The sequence below is a fragment of the Malaclemys terrapin genome, chromosome 5, assembly GCF_027887155.1.
Source record: "Malaclemys terrapin pileata isolate rMalTer1 chromosome 5, rMalTer1.hap1, whole genome shotgun sequence".
NCBI classification, from domain to species: Eukaryota; Metazoa; Chordata; order Testudines; family Emydidae; genus Malaclemys; species Malaclemys terrapin.
The window spans coordinates 19998363-20019286 of record NC_071509.1 but is presented as its reverse complement, the minus strand read 5'-3'; the positions used below and the strand labels follow the sequence as shown (position 1 = coordinate 20019286).

Genomic DNA, 20924 nt, shown 5'->3' with positions numbered 1-20924 from the left:
AGAGAACTGCTTGCAGACTCTGGGTGATTCCACAGCTGGTGTGTCCCTACCTGTGTGTGTGTGCTGCCAGAGGCCGGAGAGCCTGATTCAGCAAAACAGGGAGAGGGAGCCCAGGCTAGTGGAGCAGGCAGGCTCAGTGAAACCCCAGTACATCAGGTGGCATCCCAGATGGGGGGGTCCAACCCGTCACAGTCACCTGCCTGGAAACCCTTTGTGCAATATACAGAAGGTTCAGAGCCCCCTTGCATGGACACTCTTCCTGTGTCCTCCACTCACAACCCCACTGCAAGGTTTAAGTGGCATGGAGGGATCTGTGGTGGTGAATTGCATAGATGAATCTCATGCTGAACAACCTTTCAAATGCATTTTATTATATTGAAAATATTTCCATTCTAAACCACCTTTAGAATATTGTAATAGTCTGATGCCCAGTACAATTTTCTATTAAACAAATTACAAGGAGGGCAACTGATTTGGGGAAGAGGGCCAGGGAAATAATGCTTCCTTGATTTAGAGATGCTAGCAAGAAGCAAACAAAGCTAAATGCATCTTCTGAAAAGATATAGTCCAGATTTTGATTTCTCCTTCTCAGTGTTAGTGGTCCTTGTTAATGGAGAAAATTGGTCATTTTTAAGTGTCAATATGACTCTGTTGGTACAAAATAATGTGTGCAAGTCCAATTATTATTAGGACATGGGCTCATACCCAGAGCTGGGTCTGCAAATCATTAGGAGCTATTGGAACTGTGGTGGCAGACTGCCTTTCAATGCGATGTTAAATCAAGGCTTCTGCTGCCTGTTTTTCAAAGATGTGTTTGTAGAAGTTAAAGATCTCATGGTACCTTTTAAAAAGAGAAAGGGATAATCTTATTGAGAGAGGGCCAATGTGCTCTCTCTCAATAAGCATGTTCTAATGTCTAAGGCTCTATGAGCTATTCTGCAAAATGGCTTTTCTGTCAGTTCTTCACCTGTAAGCAGCATTGTCAATGCCTGCCCTGAGGGGTGGGAACAGGGGAACTGCTATGCTCCATTAGACTAGTGGTCCACCTCATCCAGTACTCTGTCTCTGACAGCAGAGTGAAGGTGTGACTCCTATTCTTCTGCAGTGACTACCATTCAGTTTGGTATGGCTCTTTTCCAAAGCCCAATAATGCCACTCTTAAACACCTCCTGAAATATAATTATGCTCATCACAACACAGGGCCTTGAAAGTGAGGACAAATAAATGATAGGGCTTTAAAGTATAGTTCTAATCTGAAAAGTCAGTTTATAAAAATGGAGCTGTGAAGTTCCAGGTTTATTTTCTTTTACTGTCTTTCAGATTAAATATATTCAGTGAACACATAAAAAATGTTTTTTTTTTTTACCTGCCATCCCTGCAAACTCAGCCTAGGTTCTGAGAGTGAAGCTGGGTACTTTTCTTCTTGTGGATCATCACTAATAAAAATTCTGCAGGCTAATTTATAAACTCAGTTATACTCCTGCAGTCTCATTACCCTCACTGAGGTTGCACAAGTGCAACTAATTAGCTCTGGGGTTGGAATTTAGCAAATAGTCTGTCAGTGGTACACAAGTAGAAATAGAGTCCTGCTCAGTTCTCAGCTTTATTGACTTTGCAGGGCTAATAGGAGTTAAAAAAATAGTAAAAAAATTATTTTTGTCAATGAAGTCAGCAAATATGATTCTAAATACACATTGGGAAAATATCTGTTGGGTAAGAAGGTGCATAGTAGAACCACACTTGAAATTTGCTGCATGACCATAGGGATCATGTAACTTTAAAAAGTCCTGCCAGCAGCTAAGGGCTGGAGTCAGCACAAGTGGGACCTCAGCTGCACCCTTAATCCAGGCTCTGCACAAAGAGTAGCTAAAAGAGGAGAGAAGGGCAGAGGACACACTTGGGAAAGAAGGAGCCAACATGGGAAAGATGGCAATGAGGGGGCATACAAAAGTCAGGGGAGAAAAGACTAGAGAAGTGGAAGGAAAATAAAAAAAGGAAAATATGAGGAAATTAATATTAGTATTGTGGGTTCCATCCCGCAAGGTGCTGAGACCTCCTGTGAAGTACTTAGCACCCTCAACTTCTACTGCAAGTTTCGTTCAGCTACTGGTCTATTAACTTAATCGTTTAATAGGATTGATAGGAAAAACTCAGAAATCTAACCTCCTCACTGAAGATCTGTAAAGCCGTTTAGCCCCAGATCATACTCCATCATTTGAAAGAGTGTATTTGAAGGGAATTCTCCCTAAGAGGCAAAAATGAAATTAACACCCTCAAGAGAAAAAATAAAAGGACATCAGTAAGGCTCCAATAATAAGTACTCTCCAGTCTCCCCCAATCCTCGTGAGCAAAAAATACTGGAATCTCCATTTGTCTAAAATCATGGCATTCAACTTATTAGTGCATGAAACGCTCTGAGATGCTCCGAGTACAAAAGGTATAATTTTACTCTATTTACTTTTGAAGGAGGAAGAGCAGTAGGAAGAATGATGAAACAGGAAGAGATCCACAAACTGCATAAGACAGAAGTGCCTACAGTGTTACTTGGAGGCCATATAAAATCTGGCACATACAGAACACCAGGGAATGATCAAATGCTGTGCTCTGACCAGCAGTTATTCTACAGTGTACATGTTCAATCACCTGCCTCCATTTAATGTACTTCTTCTGTTGCCCTGAATTAACAGGGGCAGAAACAGAAGATAGTCCCAGTACAGAAATTGCCTTCTATGATGAGATAACTGGCTCTGTGGATGAGGGGAAAACAGTGGACGTGTTATTCCTTGACTTTAGCAAAGCTTTTGATACGGTCTCCCACAGTATTCTTGCCGGCAAGTTAAAGAATATGGACTGGATGAATGGACTATAAGGTGGATAGAAATCTGGCTAGATTGTCAGGCTCAATGGGTAGTGATCAATGGCTTCATGTCTAGTTGGCAGCTGGTATTGAGCAGAGTGCCCCAAGGGTCAGTCCTGGAGCCGGTTTTGTTCAGTATCTTCATTAATGATCTGGAGGATGGTGTGGACTGCACCCTCAGCAAGTTTGAAGATGACACTAAACTGGGAGGAGTGGTAGATACACTGGAGGGTAGGGATAGCATACAGAGGGACCTAGACAAATTAGAGGATTGGGCCAAAAGAAATTTGATGAGGTTCAACAAGGACAAGTGCAGAGTCCTGCACTTAGGAGGGAAGCATCTCATGCATTGCTACAGACTAGGGACCGAATGGCTAGGCAGCAGTTCTGCAGAAAAGGACCTAAGGGTTACAGTGGACGAGAAGCTGGATATGAGTCAACAGTGTGCCCTTGTTACCAAGAAGGCTAACGGCATTTGGGGCTGTATAAGTAGGGGCATTGCCAGCAGATCAAGGGACGTGATCATTCCCCTCTATTCAACATTGGTGAGGCCTCATCTGGAGTACTGTGCCCAATTTTGGGCCCCACACTACAAGAAGGATGTGGAAAAATTGGAAAGAGTCTAGTGGAGGGCAACAAAAATGATTAGGTGGCTGGAGCACATGACTTATGAGGAGAGGCTGAGGGAACTGGGATAGTTTAGTCTGCAGAAGAGAAGAATGAGGGGGGATTTGATAGCTGCTTTCAACTACCTGAAAGGGGGTTCCAAAGAGGATGGATCTATACTGTTCTCAGTGGTACCAGATGACAGAACAAGGAGTAGTGGTCTCAAGTTGCAGTGGGAGAGGTTTAGGTTGGATATTAGGAAAAACTTTTTCACTAGGAAGGTGGTGAAGCACTGGAATGGGTTACCTAGGGAGGGGGTGGAATCTCCTTCCTTAGAAGTTTTTAAGGTCAGGCTTGACAAAGCCCTGGCTGGGAAGATTTAGTTGGGGATTGGTCCTGCTTTGAACAGGGGGTTGGACTAGATGACCTCTTGAGGTCCCTTCCAACCCTGATATTCTATGATTCTACAGAAAGAGAAATGATGCACTTATTTGTATCATAACAATGGGCAAAAAATCAGTACATGGCTTGAGGCTAAGCAATGTGTTGACAAGAGGAGCAGTTTGGGGTCAACTGTGCCTCAGAACTTTAATGTCTAAAGACTATATGGGCCACATACCAAAAATGTCCTCTCTCCTGGACAGAAAATCTACCAAGTTGGTTTTTAATTTAATAGGGTACTTACTATGTGTTTGATGTCTGGATATAAAGCCAAGAGTCAGAACTGGGTTACCTGAAATGAGGCAAGGCCGGGTCCAAGACAAAAGCAGGGCTGGGAACAACCAGGCAGAGGAGCTATTGTAGCCATAGGCAAATGCTTGAAACAGACACTAAACTGTTGCTGGGCTGAATAGCAGGTCTGAGTACTCTTCCAGCCAATCAGGCAGCCTACTACAGGCCAGCTGCAGGCATTAGGTCACCCGGAGACTGGCTCTGCTGCAGCTTTTACTTCCAGACTGCCTCTGCTGGAGGATTTGATTCCTGTGTCTATCTGAGATTGGAGCTCCGATTAGAGCTAGTTGGCTGAGGGTCCCTCTAGATAAGGCAGAGGTTAGAAGTTGTTTGCCTGGGGAAATTTCCATAGAAACTGTAATTGATTATATCTAGTTTCTCAATTGCAATCAATTTTGTTACTGAAGCTGGCAACTTAGGTCCTACTGGATTCTCAGTTGCCTTTGAATATCCAGACAGCAGAAGTAACCAAAAGATTTCTCCTCCCCTTTGATTAGCAGGAGGCTAACTATTCCTTTTGGATATGGATCAACCACATACATCCACAGCTTTGCCTCTTCCAGATTGCATGTTTGACAATGATGTGCTTTACTTGAGACTACACTTTAAGACCACTTGGAACCTTCAGCAAGTGCATAATATGGTTTCCTATTTAATTACAAGTGTTTCATTCAAGGAGCTTTTTACCCCTGAGCTCCACAGATTGCACTGGCTTCTAAATTGTTTATGGGTGCAATTTAGGCTGTTGGTTTTGAGATATAAAGCTCATTATGGTTTGGGTCCTCTGTATATTAGATGCCACCTCTCTCTTCTGATTGCAACTGGGCAGTTGAGATTAGTTAGTACATGGAAGCTGTCTAACCCCAGGTCTGTATTGCTGAGCCTGGGGGGAAGGTATTCTCAGTGGAGGGCACTGGAACTCACCTCACCCCTTTGTTCTGACAGAGCCTGTGTCTGTTGACCTTCTCCAGGACAGGTCACCCATTCATTTAGTCACTGTTCATACTCAGTTACTTTTTTTTCATACCTCAGTTTGTGAGGTGTGGAATGACTGTGGCAGCCCTCATGGCAGAGCAGTCAATGTACGGTAGATGGCCTATTGGATGTTCTGAGATTTGTGTTTGGTAATCTAGCATTACTACACTGTGCATTGGCTACATTGAGAATAAATGAAATATTGTTACATACATTCAGGATGTCATTATCATCAGAAACATTTGAAAGTCTCTCCATTTTGGCCTTGAATTTTGAAAGTTCAGTATTGGCTAATTCTCAAGTGTTTAATACCTTGCAAGTGACCAGTTCCTAAAGGCATGGAGAGTTCTGTGCTGGGAAGAAGATGAAGCAGGTTGACTCTTGCTTGAAATATGTAGTCACTGGCATTGCCTCCTTCTGTGTAGGAATCCCCCACCTCTCCTAGCCTGCCTTCCTAATGCGCCCATTCCCACTATTGATTCCTGACTTTTTGCTCTACTAGGAACCAGCAGAGGAGAACTGGGATCGAGCAGGCTGGGGCAGGGGGGAATGAGCACAATACTTTCAACATAGGAGGGTAGGAGAAGTAGTGTTACGTAAGATAGATAGGTAATGGGGTGGAGCTTTGCCAATGAGGGGGGAAGGAGATGGAAAGGGCTAGCAACGTGTCTTCTTCAAGAGATTAATAAGGGGGAAAAGGATGGGAAAGAGGAGAAAAAGAGGGTTTATCTTTGGGTGGAGAGAGAGGAAGAGAAGGGCCAACTTTTATCCCCTGGCTGGAAATCCTTATTCTAAGTTTAAACTAACATTCAAGAGGGGAGATAATATTTTACATACAGATAAAGTGGTTTTACCTCCTGAGATTTGAATAGTAGTTTACACTGAACTCAGCTACTTCTAGTCAGAATACACTCACTTTACATGTGATCTGATTAGTTTATATTACTTCAGGCTTTAATGTTACTCCTCTCTAAGGGCCTAATCAAAAGTCCATTGAAGTTATAGGAAAGATTTACACTACTGTATTTATTATTAAATCAATGTTGATGATGTGCTCTGCACTATACAAGCATCATTGAAGATGGGTTTTATTCAGGGAGCTCACAATCTACATGTAAAAATCGGTCACAAATGATATACAGACATGTATAATTAAGGTTTTGTAACACCTATCACAGGAATCATACATCAAGTGATTTTCATGTTTAAAAATAAATCTGTGATTTTTGACATTTTTGGATTTTGCTCAGAGTGAGTGGGTGGCTCTGACATACATAACTGAACCAGATTAATGGAGAACCTTGAACCCTCTTGCCAAATTAAAGCATGTACTGCAGGAGAGGCCAGTAGACAGGCTGAACTCAATAGCAACACTGTGGGGACAAAGGACTAGACCAGTGAACTCCCAATGAGAGCAGTGAGCTTTTTAATTATGCTGGATTTACAAAAGTCAAAACTATGGGTCTGATCCTGCAACCCTAATTTAGGCAAGTAAGTCTATTATGGTAAAGGGGCTATTCACATGGGTAGCTGCATGAGGGTTTGCCAGATTGAGTGCTATATTAAAATGTCACCTGTTACTACAGCAAAAGCTAATGGTTCTAATAGTTTCAACAGGAAAATGAGGATTATTTTGGGTCCACAACAGTACCTGTGCCACTTCACATTGTTATTATGTTTTCATGACATTAGCCCTATTCATAATGACCAGAATATAACTTTTCCTAAAAACACTCTGGATAAGACAGAGCTATTTTTGACAGATTGTCTTTGCTAGACTTCATGGAATAAGTGTTTGAATGAAGAGAGGGAGGTTAGTTAGGACACCTGGGCAAAATGTGGAATGAAGAAGCCATAAAGAAGGATATCAGAGAATTGTTTAGGAAGGCGTATTAGAAGGAGTATTAGTATTGACAGGAGAATAGTACAAAATGTCAGCAGGGATGTGGCCTTGAAGGTGAGTACCAGATATTAAACTGCTTTATACTTATTATCTAAAAGAATCAAGATGAATTTTCTGAAAATTCATCTTGAAGTGTTAACTGGGCTAATCAGACTGAATGCACTTTGATGTCAAAGAGGTCACACCACATAAACACAAGCCTTTGCTTGCAGTTAGCATCTGGTTTTATGAACTTTGATGCCCACAGTCTGAGTGTCCAAGATCAAAGTTTAAAAAAATTAACAGCTTGTCTGCTGTGACTATAAACTGTATATTGTACTATTTAACCTATGTTCTCACTGAAAATATTCCTGCCAATTTAATTAAGTTAATTTAAAATATAATAAATCTTTAGGTTGCAACTAATTTAATTATAACAAATCAAAATGTAGCTTTCTTCTTAAGAGTTGATTAAGTCTGATAATTCAAAGGGACCTGTGATGGGATATCTATCCCACACAGATGGTGAAAGGGTTAATGTGGCCTGGAGAGGCTAGTTAATCCATCTGGTTGCACCTGGTGGGTGGGCCAGGCTTAATAAAAGATGAAGCCCAGGTGGAAAGGAGATGGGTGGTTTGTATAAAGAGAGGAAGACTAGAGTAAAAGGGAGGCTGTAAGGGACAAACTCTGCCAGTTCCCTTTCAGTAGTAAAGAGTAGAACCTGGAGAGACCCAGAAAAGCTACCAGTGTGGAGCAACTTCTGGTGGTGAGCCCTGACAAAATGGTAGGACCTGGATCTCCAGAGAAGAAACTCAGGAGGATGTTTAACTGAAGAGGGGCTTCAGGAGTGATTTTACACCCTTAGAGAGGCCCTGATGGAAGAGGGCAGCAGAGGTGAAGGAGACTCCTGCAGTGGGGCTAAGAGATTGCCCATTGACAGGCAGATGGCCTTGAGAGGAAGACAGATGTGGAGGATCCAGAATAAAGCCTAGAATCCAGGGAGGTAACTCTTGCGGTAACTCTTCCTCCTCTTCAGAGGAATGGAGAGTTAGGAAGGACCCAGGATGGATTAAAGTTTAAGCCTGAGGGAGGGGGCAGAAGTTGCTTTCATTGTGTTTTGGTTTTCAGTTGGGTTAAAAGATTCCAGGTAGAATCCCTGGGGCCCTTCTCTGACAGAGGCATGGAAGGAAGAGGAGCCCTAGAGCGTGGAACATAGTGTATCGATGACCAGTGTTGTGTGGGACACTGTTCGTTTGAGATGTTGGTACCCCACAAGGGGAGAGACTTTGAAGTGACCTGTTTGGAGGGTCAAACCATGAGATGAGGTGAACCACTGTGGGATTGCAGCAAGGAGAGAGCTGCTACACCACACCCTGCCAGGAGGAGGTGCTCTAGCAGTGAGTTCACCCTTCTACAGTACCAAAGCATGAAAAAAATCCCTTTTAGAACATGACATACACAGCATAGGGATGTTAACTATTCAGCAAAAGAGATCTAGTGTGGTTAAGATGCTGAATCAATTATAGACTAATTTTGATCACTGATTTCTAAACATGTCAAACAATGTTTATCTGCTGCTATCCACAAATAGAAATCCTTAACCACATTTCATTTAGAATGATCATAACACAAGGAGTAGGAGTTTTCTCTTATTTATAAAAAAAAAAAGTGTCCACAAGGCTGGCATATCTTCACTGCAATTGTGTCCCTTTGAATTTTACTCATATTCTTTTCTTGCCACTTTACTCTCCTTCATTTTTAACATGTATTTGTCTGACCGCCTCTTCTTTTCCTCCAATTCACTACACAATCCCTTCTTACTATCTAACTTGAAAATGTAGTAGGCAAGAGGTCTCCCCAGGGCTGACCCGATGCTACTGGTGGATTGGTCGGTGGAGATACAACCTGGCTTGCTCAAAGGAGCTCCCTGACTCTCTCCCTGAAGACCAAACTCAACCTTCCCTTCAGAGCATATTCACAATCATCATCTCTGTGAGTAAGAATCCTGAATTAAAATCTAAAACCTTGGCCTGTCTTTCTGACATTTTGTGGATGCCTAACGGTCAGCTTAAGTTCAACATGGCTAAAATAATACTCGTAATCTTCCCTGACCAACCCCTCCCTGCTACCTACTCTTGTGATCACTGTGGTCACCACCACCACCCTGCCAGTCACTCAGGGCTGTATGGTGTCATCTTTGGCTCTCACTTCCCTCAGTTCCTCACATCCAACCTACGTCTAAACTTTGTTGATTTGTTTCTGAAAAACATCTCTAAGTTCACATAGCTAAAAGTCTCATCCAGATTCCCATCCTATTGTGTCTTGATTACTGAAACATCCTCTTCTCTGGTCTGGATAAAAGTAGGGTTGCCAGCTTTCTAATTGTAGAAAACCAAACACCCTTGCCCACCCTTTCTCTGAGGCCCTACCCCATGCTCACTTCACCCTCTTCCTTCCCCGTCGCTCGCTTTCCCCCACACTTGCTCATTTTCACCGGGCTGGGGCAGGAGGTTGGGGTGTGAGAGGGGATGAGGGCTCCAGCTGGGGGTATGGGCTCTGGGGTGGGGCCAGGGATGAGGGGTTTGGAGTGCAGGAGGGGGCTCAGGGCTGGGGCAGGGAGTTAGGTGGGGATGTGGGCTCCGGGAGAGAGTTTGGGTGCGGGAGGGGATTCTGTCCTGGGGTTGGGGCGTAGAAGGGGGTTCGTGGTGTGGGTTCCAGATGGCACTGACCTCAGGCAGCTCCCAGGAAGCGGCCGGCATGTCCCTCCAGTTCCTAGGTGGCCAGCAGGCCTTGCATCAAACTACTTATCCTTACTTTCAAGACCCTTCATGACGTATCCCTACCCTACTTATCTCTTATTCACTATTGATGTGTTGACTCCCATGTCCATCTGGTCAATGATTCCAACTTCCATTCTCCACTGGTTACATTTGCTCATATCATCTTTGTGCTTTCTCCCATGCTGCCCCTCGTGATTGTGAGGAGGAGCTTTCTGCAAACATCCACAATGCTACTTCATTATTCTCCTTCACATCTCTCCTTCAAACTCTTATTTGCTGTCATGTGTACAAAAAACTTGACAATAGTTAGGTTGCTGGAGTGCAGTGACCACTGTGTATCATGGGGATGACTGTCTGTTTCTTCAAACTCCCCAATTTGTCTGTATTCATCTGCTGTTTCTTGTCTTCTATTTAGACTGCAAACTCTGTGGGGCAGAGTCCATCTTTGTTTATTTATACAGCGTCCAGCACCATGGGGTCCTGGCCCATGACTAGGGGTCCTAGGTGACACAGTAATGCAAATAATAAATAACTCCGAAGAGAGATTTTTTTTTCCAGATGTGACTGCAAGGCTCTGCTGATGCATTATCAAAGCAAACTGTGTAAATGAGACCTATCCCAGAATGTACTGTAGATGGCAACAAATCTAATCAAAAGTACACTGCTGGAGCTACCTTTATTCTTTGCATCTCAGGGCACCTTGCAAGATAATAAAATGAAATTTAAATAGCAACTCACAATTATGACTAACCCAGTCAGATGATATTTGGATTGATAGTGTTTTATAGTTAGTTTGTAAATACAGGGCCAAATTCTGCTCTTAGACACACCAATATATATCCAGAATAACTCCACTCCTTCCATGACTAAAGAACATTGTATCAATACAAACATCCACAGATACCAGGAAATTAATAACACAGCTTAAATAAGGACTGCTGGAGATCAAGCAGAAAAAGAATTTACTATCAGAAGTGTAAAGTATTGACTTGCAAGAAGAATCTATTTATAATGAAAGACTTTGTACAATACCAATTTGGAATTTAACTGATAGTAAAGCACAAAATATTTTAATTCTGACTTTCAAGAATTTCTGTGACACTGATAAAATACAAATGACAGGTGACAAAAGAGTGGAGAGAAATCATATGCGCAGGTGCTAAAGTCTATACCCCCCACCCCCCCAGATAACAGCCCATTATGCAAAATAAGAGGAAAGAATAAATCACAATCAAGAAAGCTTTCCTTGAAGAATCTGTAATAACTGCATGGTTTCTATAGTGACTTTTATAAAAAAGTTGTATATAAAAAGGGATCTTATTTTCAGGGATAAAATGACAGCAAAAATACTCGGGGGAGGGAGAGTAAAGAAACAGAAATAGGAGAATTTAGACAGTGCACGTATCATAGGGACTTTTGCCATATCCTTAGATTCAGCTGTCCTCCCTGTTCCTCCTTTTTAAAAAGGATGTGTCAGGAAGGTTGATTTCATTGTCCATAATGGAAGCAGGTGCTTCTTTTGTCTTTCCCACTCCCACTCTAGAGTGGGAGGTACAATCTAACTATTCAATAAATGTGAAGAGAAATACGGAGGTGTTGACATAACACTTTCCCTCCTTTCCTCCAACCTTCTGCCAAGATTGTGAATGAACAATTTAAACTTCCTTATTCTTTGCTGTATGAAGAGCAGATGAAGTTTCCTATCAAAATTATTTTGAATCAATATAGTTCAGGTGTGAAATAAATGCAATAAAAAGTGTTCATTATATAATTTTCATGCCAAAATCTGCTCTGTTACACTGGTACAATTCAACTTCAGCGACTTAAAAGGGACTGCCCACGTGTAAATAAAAGCATTGTGTGGCCCATGATATCTACTGCCAAGACTACTAAAATGTGGTTGCCTTGGTGCAATAACGCATCCGAGCATTGTAATGGAGATTTCAGCTCCAGATGCCGTGAAAGAACTAAGAAAACAGTAATAGGAAACAAGACCATTTTTAAAAAAGTGTTGATGGTAAACAAAACATTACCATTTAAACAAAACACAAACAGGGTTAACTTTGAACCTTAGCCTGAAGTCCTTGGGCTTGATTTCCACTGCTTAGCACTCTGTGTAGCTATTTACACCTGTACAAAGAGGGTTTAAAAGACTATTCAGTTAAAATGGTAGCATTTGATACCTGCTTTGTACAGACGGAAATGACTACATAAGGCGCAAGGCGGTGGAGAATCAGCCCCATGTGCTGATCCCAGTTGGAGTACTGACCAGTTAAGGACTGCAATGTTGGGGCATTGCTAGGGTGACCGTACATTCTGGTTCTGGACCATAAATACAACTTTTTGCATTGTTCCGGTTGGTTTACTTAAACTATATTGGCCAGAAGCATGACTAGCTTCTCTCAAACCTCTCTTCTTTCCTTTCCATTGAGGTCAGACACACCACCCTCCCTATCTCTAAGCTCCTTTTACTTCCTCTTTGATTCTGTGGCCCTTCTTTGAGGGTGCACCGTCTGCAGGATATAGACAATCTGAGGCAGAATTAAAAAAAAAAAATAGCAGGAGGCTGCCTGGCAAGTGCCACACTGGACCCAACATAGAGACAGCTTTTGGGCTAGACTTCAGTAGAAGTGAAAAGGGGAAGCAGTACTGGAATGGGAGCCAGGGACCAGCAAAAGGAGGTTGAATGAAAGTAAATAGGATGATGGTAATATGCACCCATCAATTGCATGTCCTCACCCCAACCAATCCCATGTCACTTACTCCTGCCCATCTAACTACAGTATCTGTCTAAGGAGGTGAAGTTACCCATTACTGGAGTATCCGAGCACCTCACAACACTCCTGTAAGGTAGGGAAGTGCAACTTATTCCCATTTTACAGACTGGGAACTGAGGACAGCGGCTAAGTAACTTACCCAAGGTCACACACAGTCTGTAGAGGATCATGGACTTGAATCTACATCTCCTGAGTGCTAGTACCCTGGACCATCATTCCTCTCTTCCTCTAGTCCCCAGTGACAAACACTGTCTGTTATCAATCTCTCTCCCATCCTTGCTCACACAAACAATCCCCCTTTTCACCCACCCTTTCAGCCACAAAAGCCTAACCCATCACCCCCAACTACCAAAACCATTTCCAGTACCTGCCACCACTGAACCTCCAGGTCAAGGTGTCTCATCCAAATCCTCTCATACCAGTTCCCTCCTGGTGACAACTATAAGAAAGTGGCCCTGGTTTGGGGTTTGAAAATCTGGTCACCCTAGATATAGGTTAACATGATAAAACACATAGGCAAATTCAGTGTAATTCAAAATATTACATTAGAGAAAGGATATCTTTATATTTAAAAAGCTCCCACTAAAACTGTGAAATCCACCTAGGATAAACTGGCACTTAATGTACCTGTAAAACCTTAGCTGACTCATCCAAGAGATGCTCTGTGCTCTCATTTTCAGGATTAAATTTGTTAAGCTGCTGGACCACTATTTCAATATATTTTTCAGGGCCGGCCATCTTCACCGTGCAGAGTCCTATAAATAAAGTAAATCATTAAATTGTCATGGCTCCTTCAATTGCAGCATAATGTATGTTGATAGGCTTGCAGAGACACATGTACTGCAGTACTGTAAATGGGAACATTCAGGTCAAGCCTTCAAAATCCCAATTGCCCAACCAGAAGGGCTAAGAGAAGGAATGAGCAGACGCTATAAACATCAATAAAGTAAATGACAAATGATGAGGCCTCTTTTATTCTGACAACGTCTCTTTAATGATCATTAGGATAACATTTTCAACTAATTTCAGTACCAGGTTATTGGGTGAAGTATATCTAAAACTTATTTTGGAGAGAAACAGAAACTCTAGCATGCATACTTTATGGGCCAATTTCTGCCCTAATTTAACCCACAGAACTTTCCTATTGAGACGTAACTGAAGATAAAACTTTAGTCTTAAATCCAGTCTTAGGGAAACAAGTCAAGATTGCACATTACCCCCTTACTCTGTTCCCTTTCCCTCCTGTCGCTTTGTCTGCTGACATCCCTCATTGTGCTATGTATTACTCATATAAGCAACAATTTGTGGAACTGGCTCCCTAGATTTAAAAGAAGTCTCTGTCCTGAGAACATTTTTCTGTACATCACCATGCCTGTTTACATTGCCAGGTAAACATAAATAATAATGTTCGGTGAGTAAAGTCATTATCTTAGTCCAGCCATGCGAACCAAAATTATCACCAATTTAATTTTTTCATAGTGAAAATAAAATGTTAAACCCTCCAAAATCTTGTATTTAACATGTTATCATACACTTTTGTTAAAAAAGAATGCTTGATCAAGATTCTAAAAGGCTGTTAGAATACTTCCTAATACAAAGTTTCTGTACCTTGCCTTCCAGCACTACTGCGTTTCACTCAAATTGCCATAACATGTTTAAATACTAACTTCAAACTGTTGAAAGGAAAATGAGTTTGTGTGATTATGTTTAATATGGGCATATAACTAGTGGATCTGATCAAAACACAACTGCTAACTAGTAAAATTTCTGAGCAGTTTTATTATTATATAAATGTTATAAAGCTACATTGTGTCTTTAAGGGACAGCCTAGGCGTGAGTGGTGCCACAGAATCATACTGCCACAGAAAAAGCATTCTGCTTCAGGGAAAACACCGCCCAGAACAATCCAATGTGCAAGAGGAGAACATTCACTTCTATATCCTTTTATGGGGTATAGTTTGCTCCACCCAAGAATGCCAAAATTCTTTCAGGCTCTAAAGATTTAGATAAGGGTGCATGGTGGGATAAGTATCTCTGTGGTTATTCAGACTGCCCTAAGGCTTCCAATCCAACTCTCACTGAAGTGAAAGGGAGTCTTTCCATCTGCTGTAATGGGAATTGGTTGGGGCCCTCACCCTCTGAACATCCTGAGCTTCACACATCCCCAGTAAAAAAAAAAAAAAAAAAAGAAAATAGTTAATGAAAACCAAGGTGTTTGAAGCTCTATAATTAACAGTCAGAACTCCTGATACAGGTACTATGTAAAAGAAAAAATTTCTTAGCAGCAGCAGTTCAGTGAGTGACTATATTTAAACAGATTGACTTTAACAGGTTTTATTTTTAAAAATGATTATCAAATTTATTCTTGATGCTGGCTTCAGTCAAATAAAACAGAACCAAATTCACATAAGGTGGAAGGGCACTAAAAATCAGGAGTAAAAACCACAAGCTGGTGCCTCGGCATCCTTCTGTTTGCAAAGTATAATAGGAGATTATATTTTCTAATCCTGAGCTATTAAAAAGTTTTCAGTGTCAACAGACATTTTACCCTTCACTACCATATTCAGAATTTCAATTAATAGCCTTAAAAGGTTGCAACCCCATTTACGTCAGTGGAACTACAGCACCTTCGTAAATCAGGACCGAATAAGGTTTTTGTGAAATTCAATGAGATTGAGTAGGTGCTGCTCAAAACGACCCAGATGCTTTTCTCATCTATGTGGCACAGAAGGAAACAAAACCATGGAAACTGCAAAGAATGTGGGGTAAAAAGTTCCACAGAAGGGAAATATGGCTACACCAGAGCATCCCCACTTACCATATAACTTTCTGCACCCCTAACATTTAATCACACCACCTTATGGCCATAATCAACTGGAGTCCGGGTACAACTTCTCTTTCCAGCATGCTTTTGTCTTAGGGCAGCATAACTTTAGATGGAAAAGGGTGTGTGTGTGTGTGTTTTGGTTTTTTTTAAACCACACAAGTGGTATGGATGTACAATAGCAGTTATTCTAATGCGTGCTGACTGGTTAAAGGACCAGATCCTACATTTGATATTTTCCTACATATCCTACCATGAATATATTTTAACGTGTGTAGTTGCATGCTCTGTAATATGCATAGTAAAAATACTTTGCCCTTATATAGCGTTTTTTGTATCTGATGATCTCACAGTGCCTTTCACAGCTATTAATCCTTACACAACAACCCTCAGGCAAGTCAATTTTATTATCCTCATTTTACAGATAGGTAAATGAAGGGACAGAGTGATTAAGAGTGGTTGTCCAGGGTCACCACAATCAGTGGCACAATTAGGAATAAAGGTCAGCAGTCCTACCTCTCAATATTTTGCTCTAAAAAAAAGACACACACTGTCAAAATATTATAGTCTGTTTTTTTTTTCTATTATATTTATAGAATTCTAGTGGCTGACTAGATGTCTGGTTAAACTGTACCGCGAACTTTTTTTTTTTCCCCCTTCAGTGATGCACATGATCACACATGATTCACCATTTTTGTCTTATCTCTGTTGTGTCTGTCAAAAGTATACATTTATGGTCATGTATGTAACAGATGCTGTTTGTCTGTGTAAGCCATGTCTACTCGGTGTGGCTAGGCCAACTAGTCTGATGAACCTGCTACAGCCTTGGCTAAGAGAGTTGAATTTTTTAGCTTAGGTGGTAAAGATTCAAGTATTAAGATCCAGAGGTCCCTCCCAGCTTTGATCCCTGCTGCCAATGACCCACCCAGGGGCACTGGCATTACAACTGGTGGCCTCTATAGTGAACTGAACTGGTGAGTCTCTGAAGCGCATAATATGCTTGCCTGGCCAGGGAGAGTATGTAAGCTATTATGCCTACTTGGTGTGGCACTTTGTGCCTATCTGGTGGTGGCTAGGCCAACTAGACATCTGAGCTTTGTACAGCCACAGCTAAGAGAATAGGCTACTTTAGATCAGGCAGCAGAGGATCATTTATTAAGCTCCAGATGTCCCAAGTTTGATCTCTACTGCTGACAATGCACCCTGGGGTGTAAGCAATTATAACTGCTTTGCCCAGTGATGTCCATTATAGCAGTGGTACTCAACCTGGGGTCTGCGGACCCTGGGGGCCTGCAGACTATATATAAGAGATCCGTGAAAGGTTGTTGTTTCCATAAAATAGTGGCTTTTAACCCCTGGGAGTCTACATACTATTTCCAAATGGGTCTATACCGCCATTCAAAAAGTTTTAGGGGTCTGCAAATGAAAAGAGGTAGAGAACCACTGCACTATAGAATGCTTACATGCTAAACAACCCCAGAGAATAATAGTGTTTCATGTATTTTATAGTGTGGAAGCTACGTTTGTCCCAGGATCTGAGACACAAGATAGGTGAAATAATATCTTTTACTGATGGTGGAAGGAATAAGAGGTCTGTGTAGCTCAAAAGCTCGTACTGCCCATCAACAGAAGCTGGTCCAATAAAATATCTCATGTATTTTTAGTACTTTTCATCCTGAAGGATCCTAAAGTGCTTCAGAAACATGCCTGTGGCTATCTTCCTGTCTGTCAATGTTACGCTTGTGGAGTAATTGAAGTACAATTTACTTGTCCTATTTTAGTAATTGTATATTGACAGATTAGTTAAAATAACTGCATGTATGGAACACCTCTTCTCTACCCTCTGTTTGTTTGTTTGTTGGTCTCTCAGCTCCCATGATAGAGACCACGTTTGGAAAGTGCCCTGTACACAGTGAGTGTGACCAGACAGAAATAAGGATGAAAAGCAGCTACCTCTGAAGTGGTAGGGGAGGCCACCAGCAAGCCTAATAAGCTCCACAGCAGAGTGGGAGAGGGAAATTTTTAGCAAAGGATACTGGGGCAATTCTCTGGTCTTCTAACAAATAAATTAGGGTTACCATATTTCAACAATCAAAAAAGAGGACGGGAGGAGCCCCGCCCCCGTCCTGTCCTAGCCCCGCCCCCGTCCTGTCCTAGCCCCGCCCCTGCCCCTTCCACTCCCTCCCACTTCCTGCCCCCTCAGAACCCCCAACCCTCCCCCCCACTCCTTGTCCCCTGACTGCCCCCCAGGACTCCACCCCCTCCCTAAGCCTCCCTGCCTCTTGTCCCCTGACTGCCTCCTCCTGAGACCTTCCCCACATCCTAACTGGCCCCCTAGGACCCTATCCCCCTACCTGTCCCCTGACTGCCCCAACCCTTATCCACACCCCCACCCCCTGACAGCCCCCCCCAGAACTCCTGACCCATCTAAACCCCTCTGCTCCCTGTCCCCTGACTGCCCCCTTCTGGGACCTCTGCTCCTAACTGCCCTCCAGAACCCCACCCCCTACCTAAGACTCCCTGTTCCTTGTCCCCTAACTGCCCCCTCCTGAGACTCCCCCCACCTGTACCCTGACTGCCCAAAACCTTACACCCCCAACCCCCAGACAGCCCTCCCCCGAACTCCCAAACCCCCCCGCTCCTTGTCCCCTAACTGCCCCCTCCTGAGACCCCCCCACCTGTACTCTGACTACCCAAAACCTTACACCCCCAACCCCCAGACAGCCCCCCCCCCGAACTCCCTGACCCATTCAACCCTCCCTCCTGCTCCCTGTCTCTTGACTACTCCCCTCCCCCCCAGAACCTCCCTGCCGCTTCTCTGGCCCCCGGCCCCCTTACTGTGCTGCAGAGCAGCGCGCTCGACAGCGGGGGAGGGCAGCAGGGTCGGAGCTCCAGACAAACAGCCCGCGATCTGTGAGTGCAGGGAGGGAGAGGAAGGGAGTGGTGTCAAGTTTCAGGAGGGAGGAGGGGGAAGTGCAAGCAGGGCTCTGGCTCTGGCTTTTGGAGCACCGGCTGCTTTGTAAGCGCGCGCACGCTCTGCATGGGAGGGGGGAGGAGGAGAAATCCGGACATTGACAAATTCCCCCAGGACGCTATTTTTAACCCGAAAAAGCCGGACATGTCCGGGGGAATCCGGACGAATGGTAACCCTATATAAATAAACTAAAGGATGTTTTACTTTAATTTCTGCACAGGGAGGGTGGACACAACTGGGCTTTTAACGTTTCATCACTGTTTAATTTGCAATGAAAGAGGTGGTGGGGCTCTAGGTGGTTTTTTTTGGCAGCGAGCCTCAGAGGGGATGGATAGGGCGAGCCCTAAATCGGGGTCCCCCTCGGGCGGGCGAAGGACTGTGGCGGGACATTTGTATTTGAAGGTGAAGGCTTTGAATCCCTGGGCCAGTAGTAAGGGTCAGAGCAAGTCCCAGCCCCCGCCCCCACTCCCACTCCCACTCACCGCTATGGGAGCCGCAGCAGAATCAGCAGAGTCCACTTGCTGCGGAAACTACTTGGTTCTCTATAGCTAATGCCCGCAGCGTGGGGGCGCGGAGACTTCTGGGATTTGTAGTCGACTCAGCCGTCCTCATTCGTGTATTCGAATGGTCCAGGGAGGAGTAAAAAACTACAAAACGAAAAGCAAGATGGCGGCGAATGTTTACCTACCGTTGCCTAGCAACTGGTGGTCGGGGGACTCCAGCTGGTGGATTTTTTTAGCCCCAGAAACTGCCTGAAACCCAATTAACCGGGTTGACTATAATAATTATTTACTTAATATTATTAAGTGGACGCGTTAATTATTGCCCCGCGACAAGACTACAAGTACCAGCATACAACTCGCCACCCGTATTTTCAGTGGTCCCTTGAGCTATTGGGGCGTGGCATGCTGGGAGTTGTAGTCCTCCCCTTCTGAGCTTGGTGAGGGATCCATGTTACGCAAATGAGCAGCCGAGAGGGAGGAGTGAGCGGGGAGGGAGCCCCTCGCGGCCGCCTTCCAATTGGTCTAAGAGTAGGGAGCGCTGGCCAGAGGCAGCGCACGGGGCTTGAGCGGGTCCGCCTGTGCGCATGCGCTCGGTGAGCGCTGCTGCTGGGAGCTGGTGGCGGCGGTGGAATGTTTTGGGGGCTGTCAATGAAGACAGGCGCTGCTGCTGCTGCTGGCCGGTGCCTGGGCAGGTCAGCCTGAGGGGGCCCTGCGGGATACTCCTCCGCGGCAGGGCAGAGCCTCCCTCGCGGCTCCTAGCCTGACTGGGGCTTGCGTGGCCGGGTTTGCCAGCCCCGCAGAGCAGCCGGAGGAGGGGACGGGGTTTCGGCGGGTCCCCCCAGCAGCCGCCTGGGGTGCCGGGGGAGAGGGATCCGTAACCCCCCCTCCACAAGCAGCCGGGGCGGGAAGCGGCCCGAGAGGCGGAGGCAGCAGCTGGGGTGATGATGAACAGGTTCAGAAAGTGGCTCTACAAGCCCAAGGTAAGTTGAGGGCAGGCTGCATCTCCGGCGCGCCGCCGGCCGGCCGGGAGCAGCGGCTCTGGTTTGGGGGTGCCCATTACGTGTCAGCCCTTCCTGCACGCCGGAGGGCGAGGGAGCCCCCGGTGCCTGGCTGCGCGGGGCCGGTCCCGGGGACAGGCGCCGGAAGCGCCGACCGAGGTGCCTTGTAGGATCCCCCGTGTGAGCGGAGTCCTTGGAGGGAGCCCCCTGCACGGCCTGCCTGGTGGGGGGCACCTGCCCCGTTGTGCCCATCCCGTTCCCCTACGAGCTGCTGTGGGCAGAGGAGGGGGCATGTTATTGTCTAGGTGTTGCCGGGCAGCCTGCTGAGAGCCCCTCGCGGGGGTGGTGCAGCGCCAGGGAAGGGGTCCGAGGAGGGGGTCTGGCAGTGCCTCCCTTTGGGGGGTGGGGGGTGCTTCCAGGGGCTCACCTGGACGGTGTGTGGAGCTCAGTAGGGATTTCGGCAACCCGCCGCCCCCCGCAACCTTGCTTATCTCTCACCGGCATCCCGTGATTTGCTGTATCTTTAACTTACAACCCATTAGATCCTTGGCAGTTGAAGAATATGCGTTTTTTTTTTTAATTATAAGGTAGACCCAGTTTTAAAAGGGAGGCAGCCGAGATCTATAGAGAAATAGGATTTTGTTTTATTTGTGCTGCTGATAATGATCCACTGTGGTTTCAGAGGCAGCTAATCAGAGACAGCAAAAGGGTGCTAGGATTTGCAAGGCACCTGCATTCGAGTGAGCGGTTTCTCAGCGCGTCGGGAGAGCCCTTCAGGCAGCTTATCTGTTCAGGGAGGCGGGATGACAAAGCAGAGCATGTGCTTTATTGTTGTTTGGACCTGACAACAAAAGAGGACGAGGGGGAGGCTTTCTGATGCTGTTCTTGGGGGATAGTTGTCTCATTGGAGGTTCCTTACTGTGTTTGGCTTCCTATGATGATGCAGAGCTGGTTTAGCTGTGTGAGACTGCTATTCTGCCAGTGTAATCTTCACAGTTACTAGGCAGTCCTTTATT

The 20924-nt window shown here is 44.6% G+C and overlaps 2 protein-coding genes across 6 annotated transcripts in view; one reads left to right on the top strand and one right to left on the bottom strand.

Moving 5' to 3' along the window:
• CFAP99 (cilia and flagella associated protein 99) overlaps positions 1 to 18356 on the bottom strand; it is a gene marked incomplete at its 5' end in the record, with an annotated part of 88213 nt that extends 69857 nt beyond the window's left edge. Inside the window, 2 exons of the mRNA XM_054029683.1 lie at positions 13237 to 13364; positions 18272 to 18356. Of these exons, the coding sequence (XP_053885658.1) occupies positions 13237 to 13364; positions 18272 to 18356 (213 nt within the window). The remainder of the gene's footprint in view (positions 1 to 13236; positions 13365 to 18271) is intronic.
• A 1162-nt stretch (positions 18357 to 19518) lies between these two features.
• Positions 19519 to 20924, top strand: part of ZFYVE28 (zinc finger FYVE-type containing 28) — a 294752-nt gene continuing 293346 nt past the window's right edge. For all 5 annotated transcript variants that reach the window (XR_008445193.1, XM_054030704.1, XM_054030703.1 and 2 more), the window contains exon 1: positions 19519 to 19890. Coding sequence is in view for 4 of the 5 variants with exons in the window: in XM_054030704.1 (XP_053886679.1) it covers positions 19852 to 19890 (39 nt within the window). In the remaining variant the exon portion in view is untranslated. The remainder of the gene's footprint in view (positions 19891 to 20924) is intronic.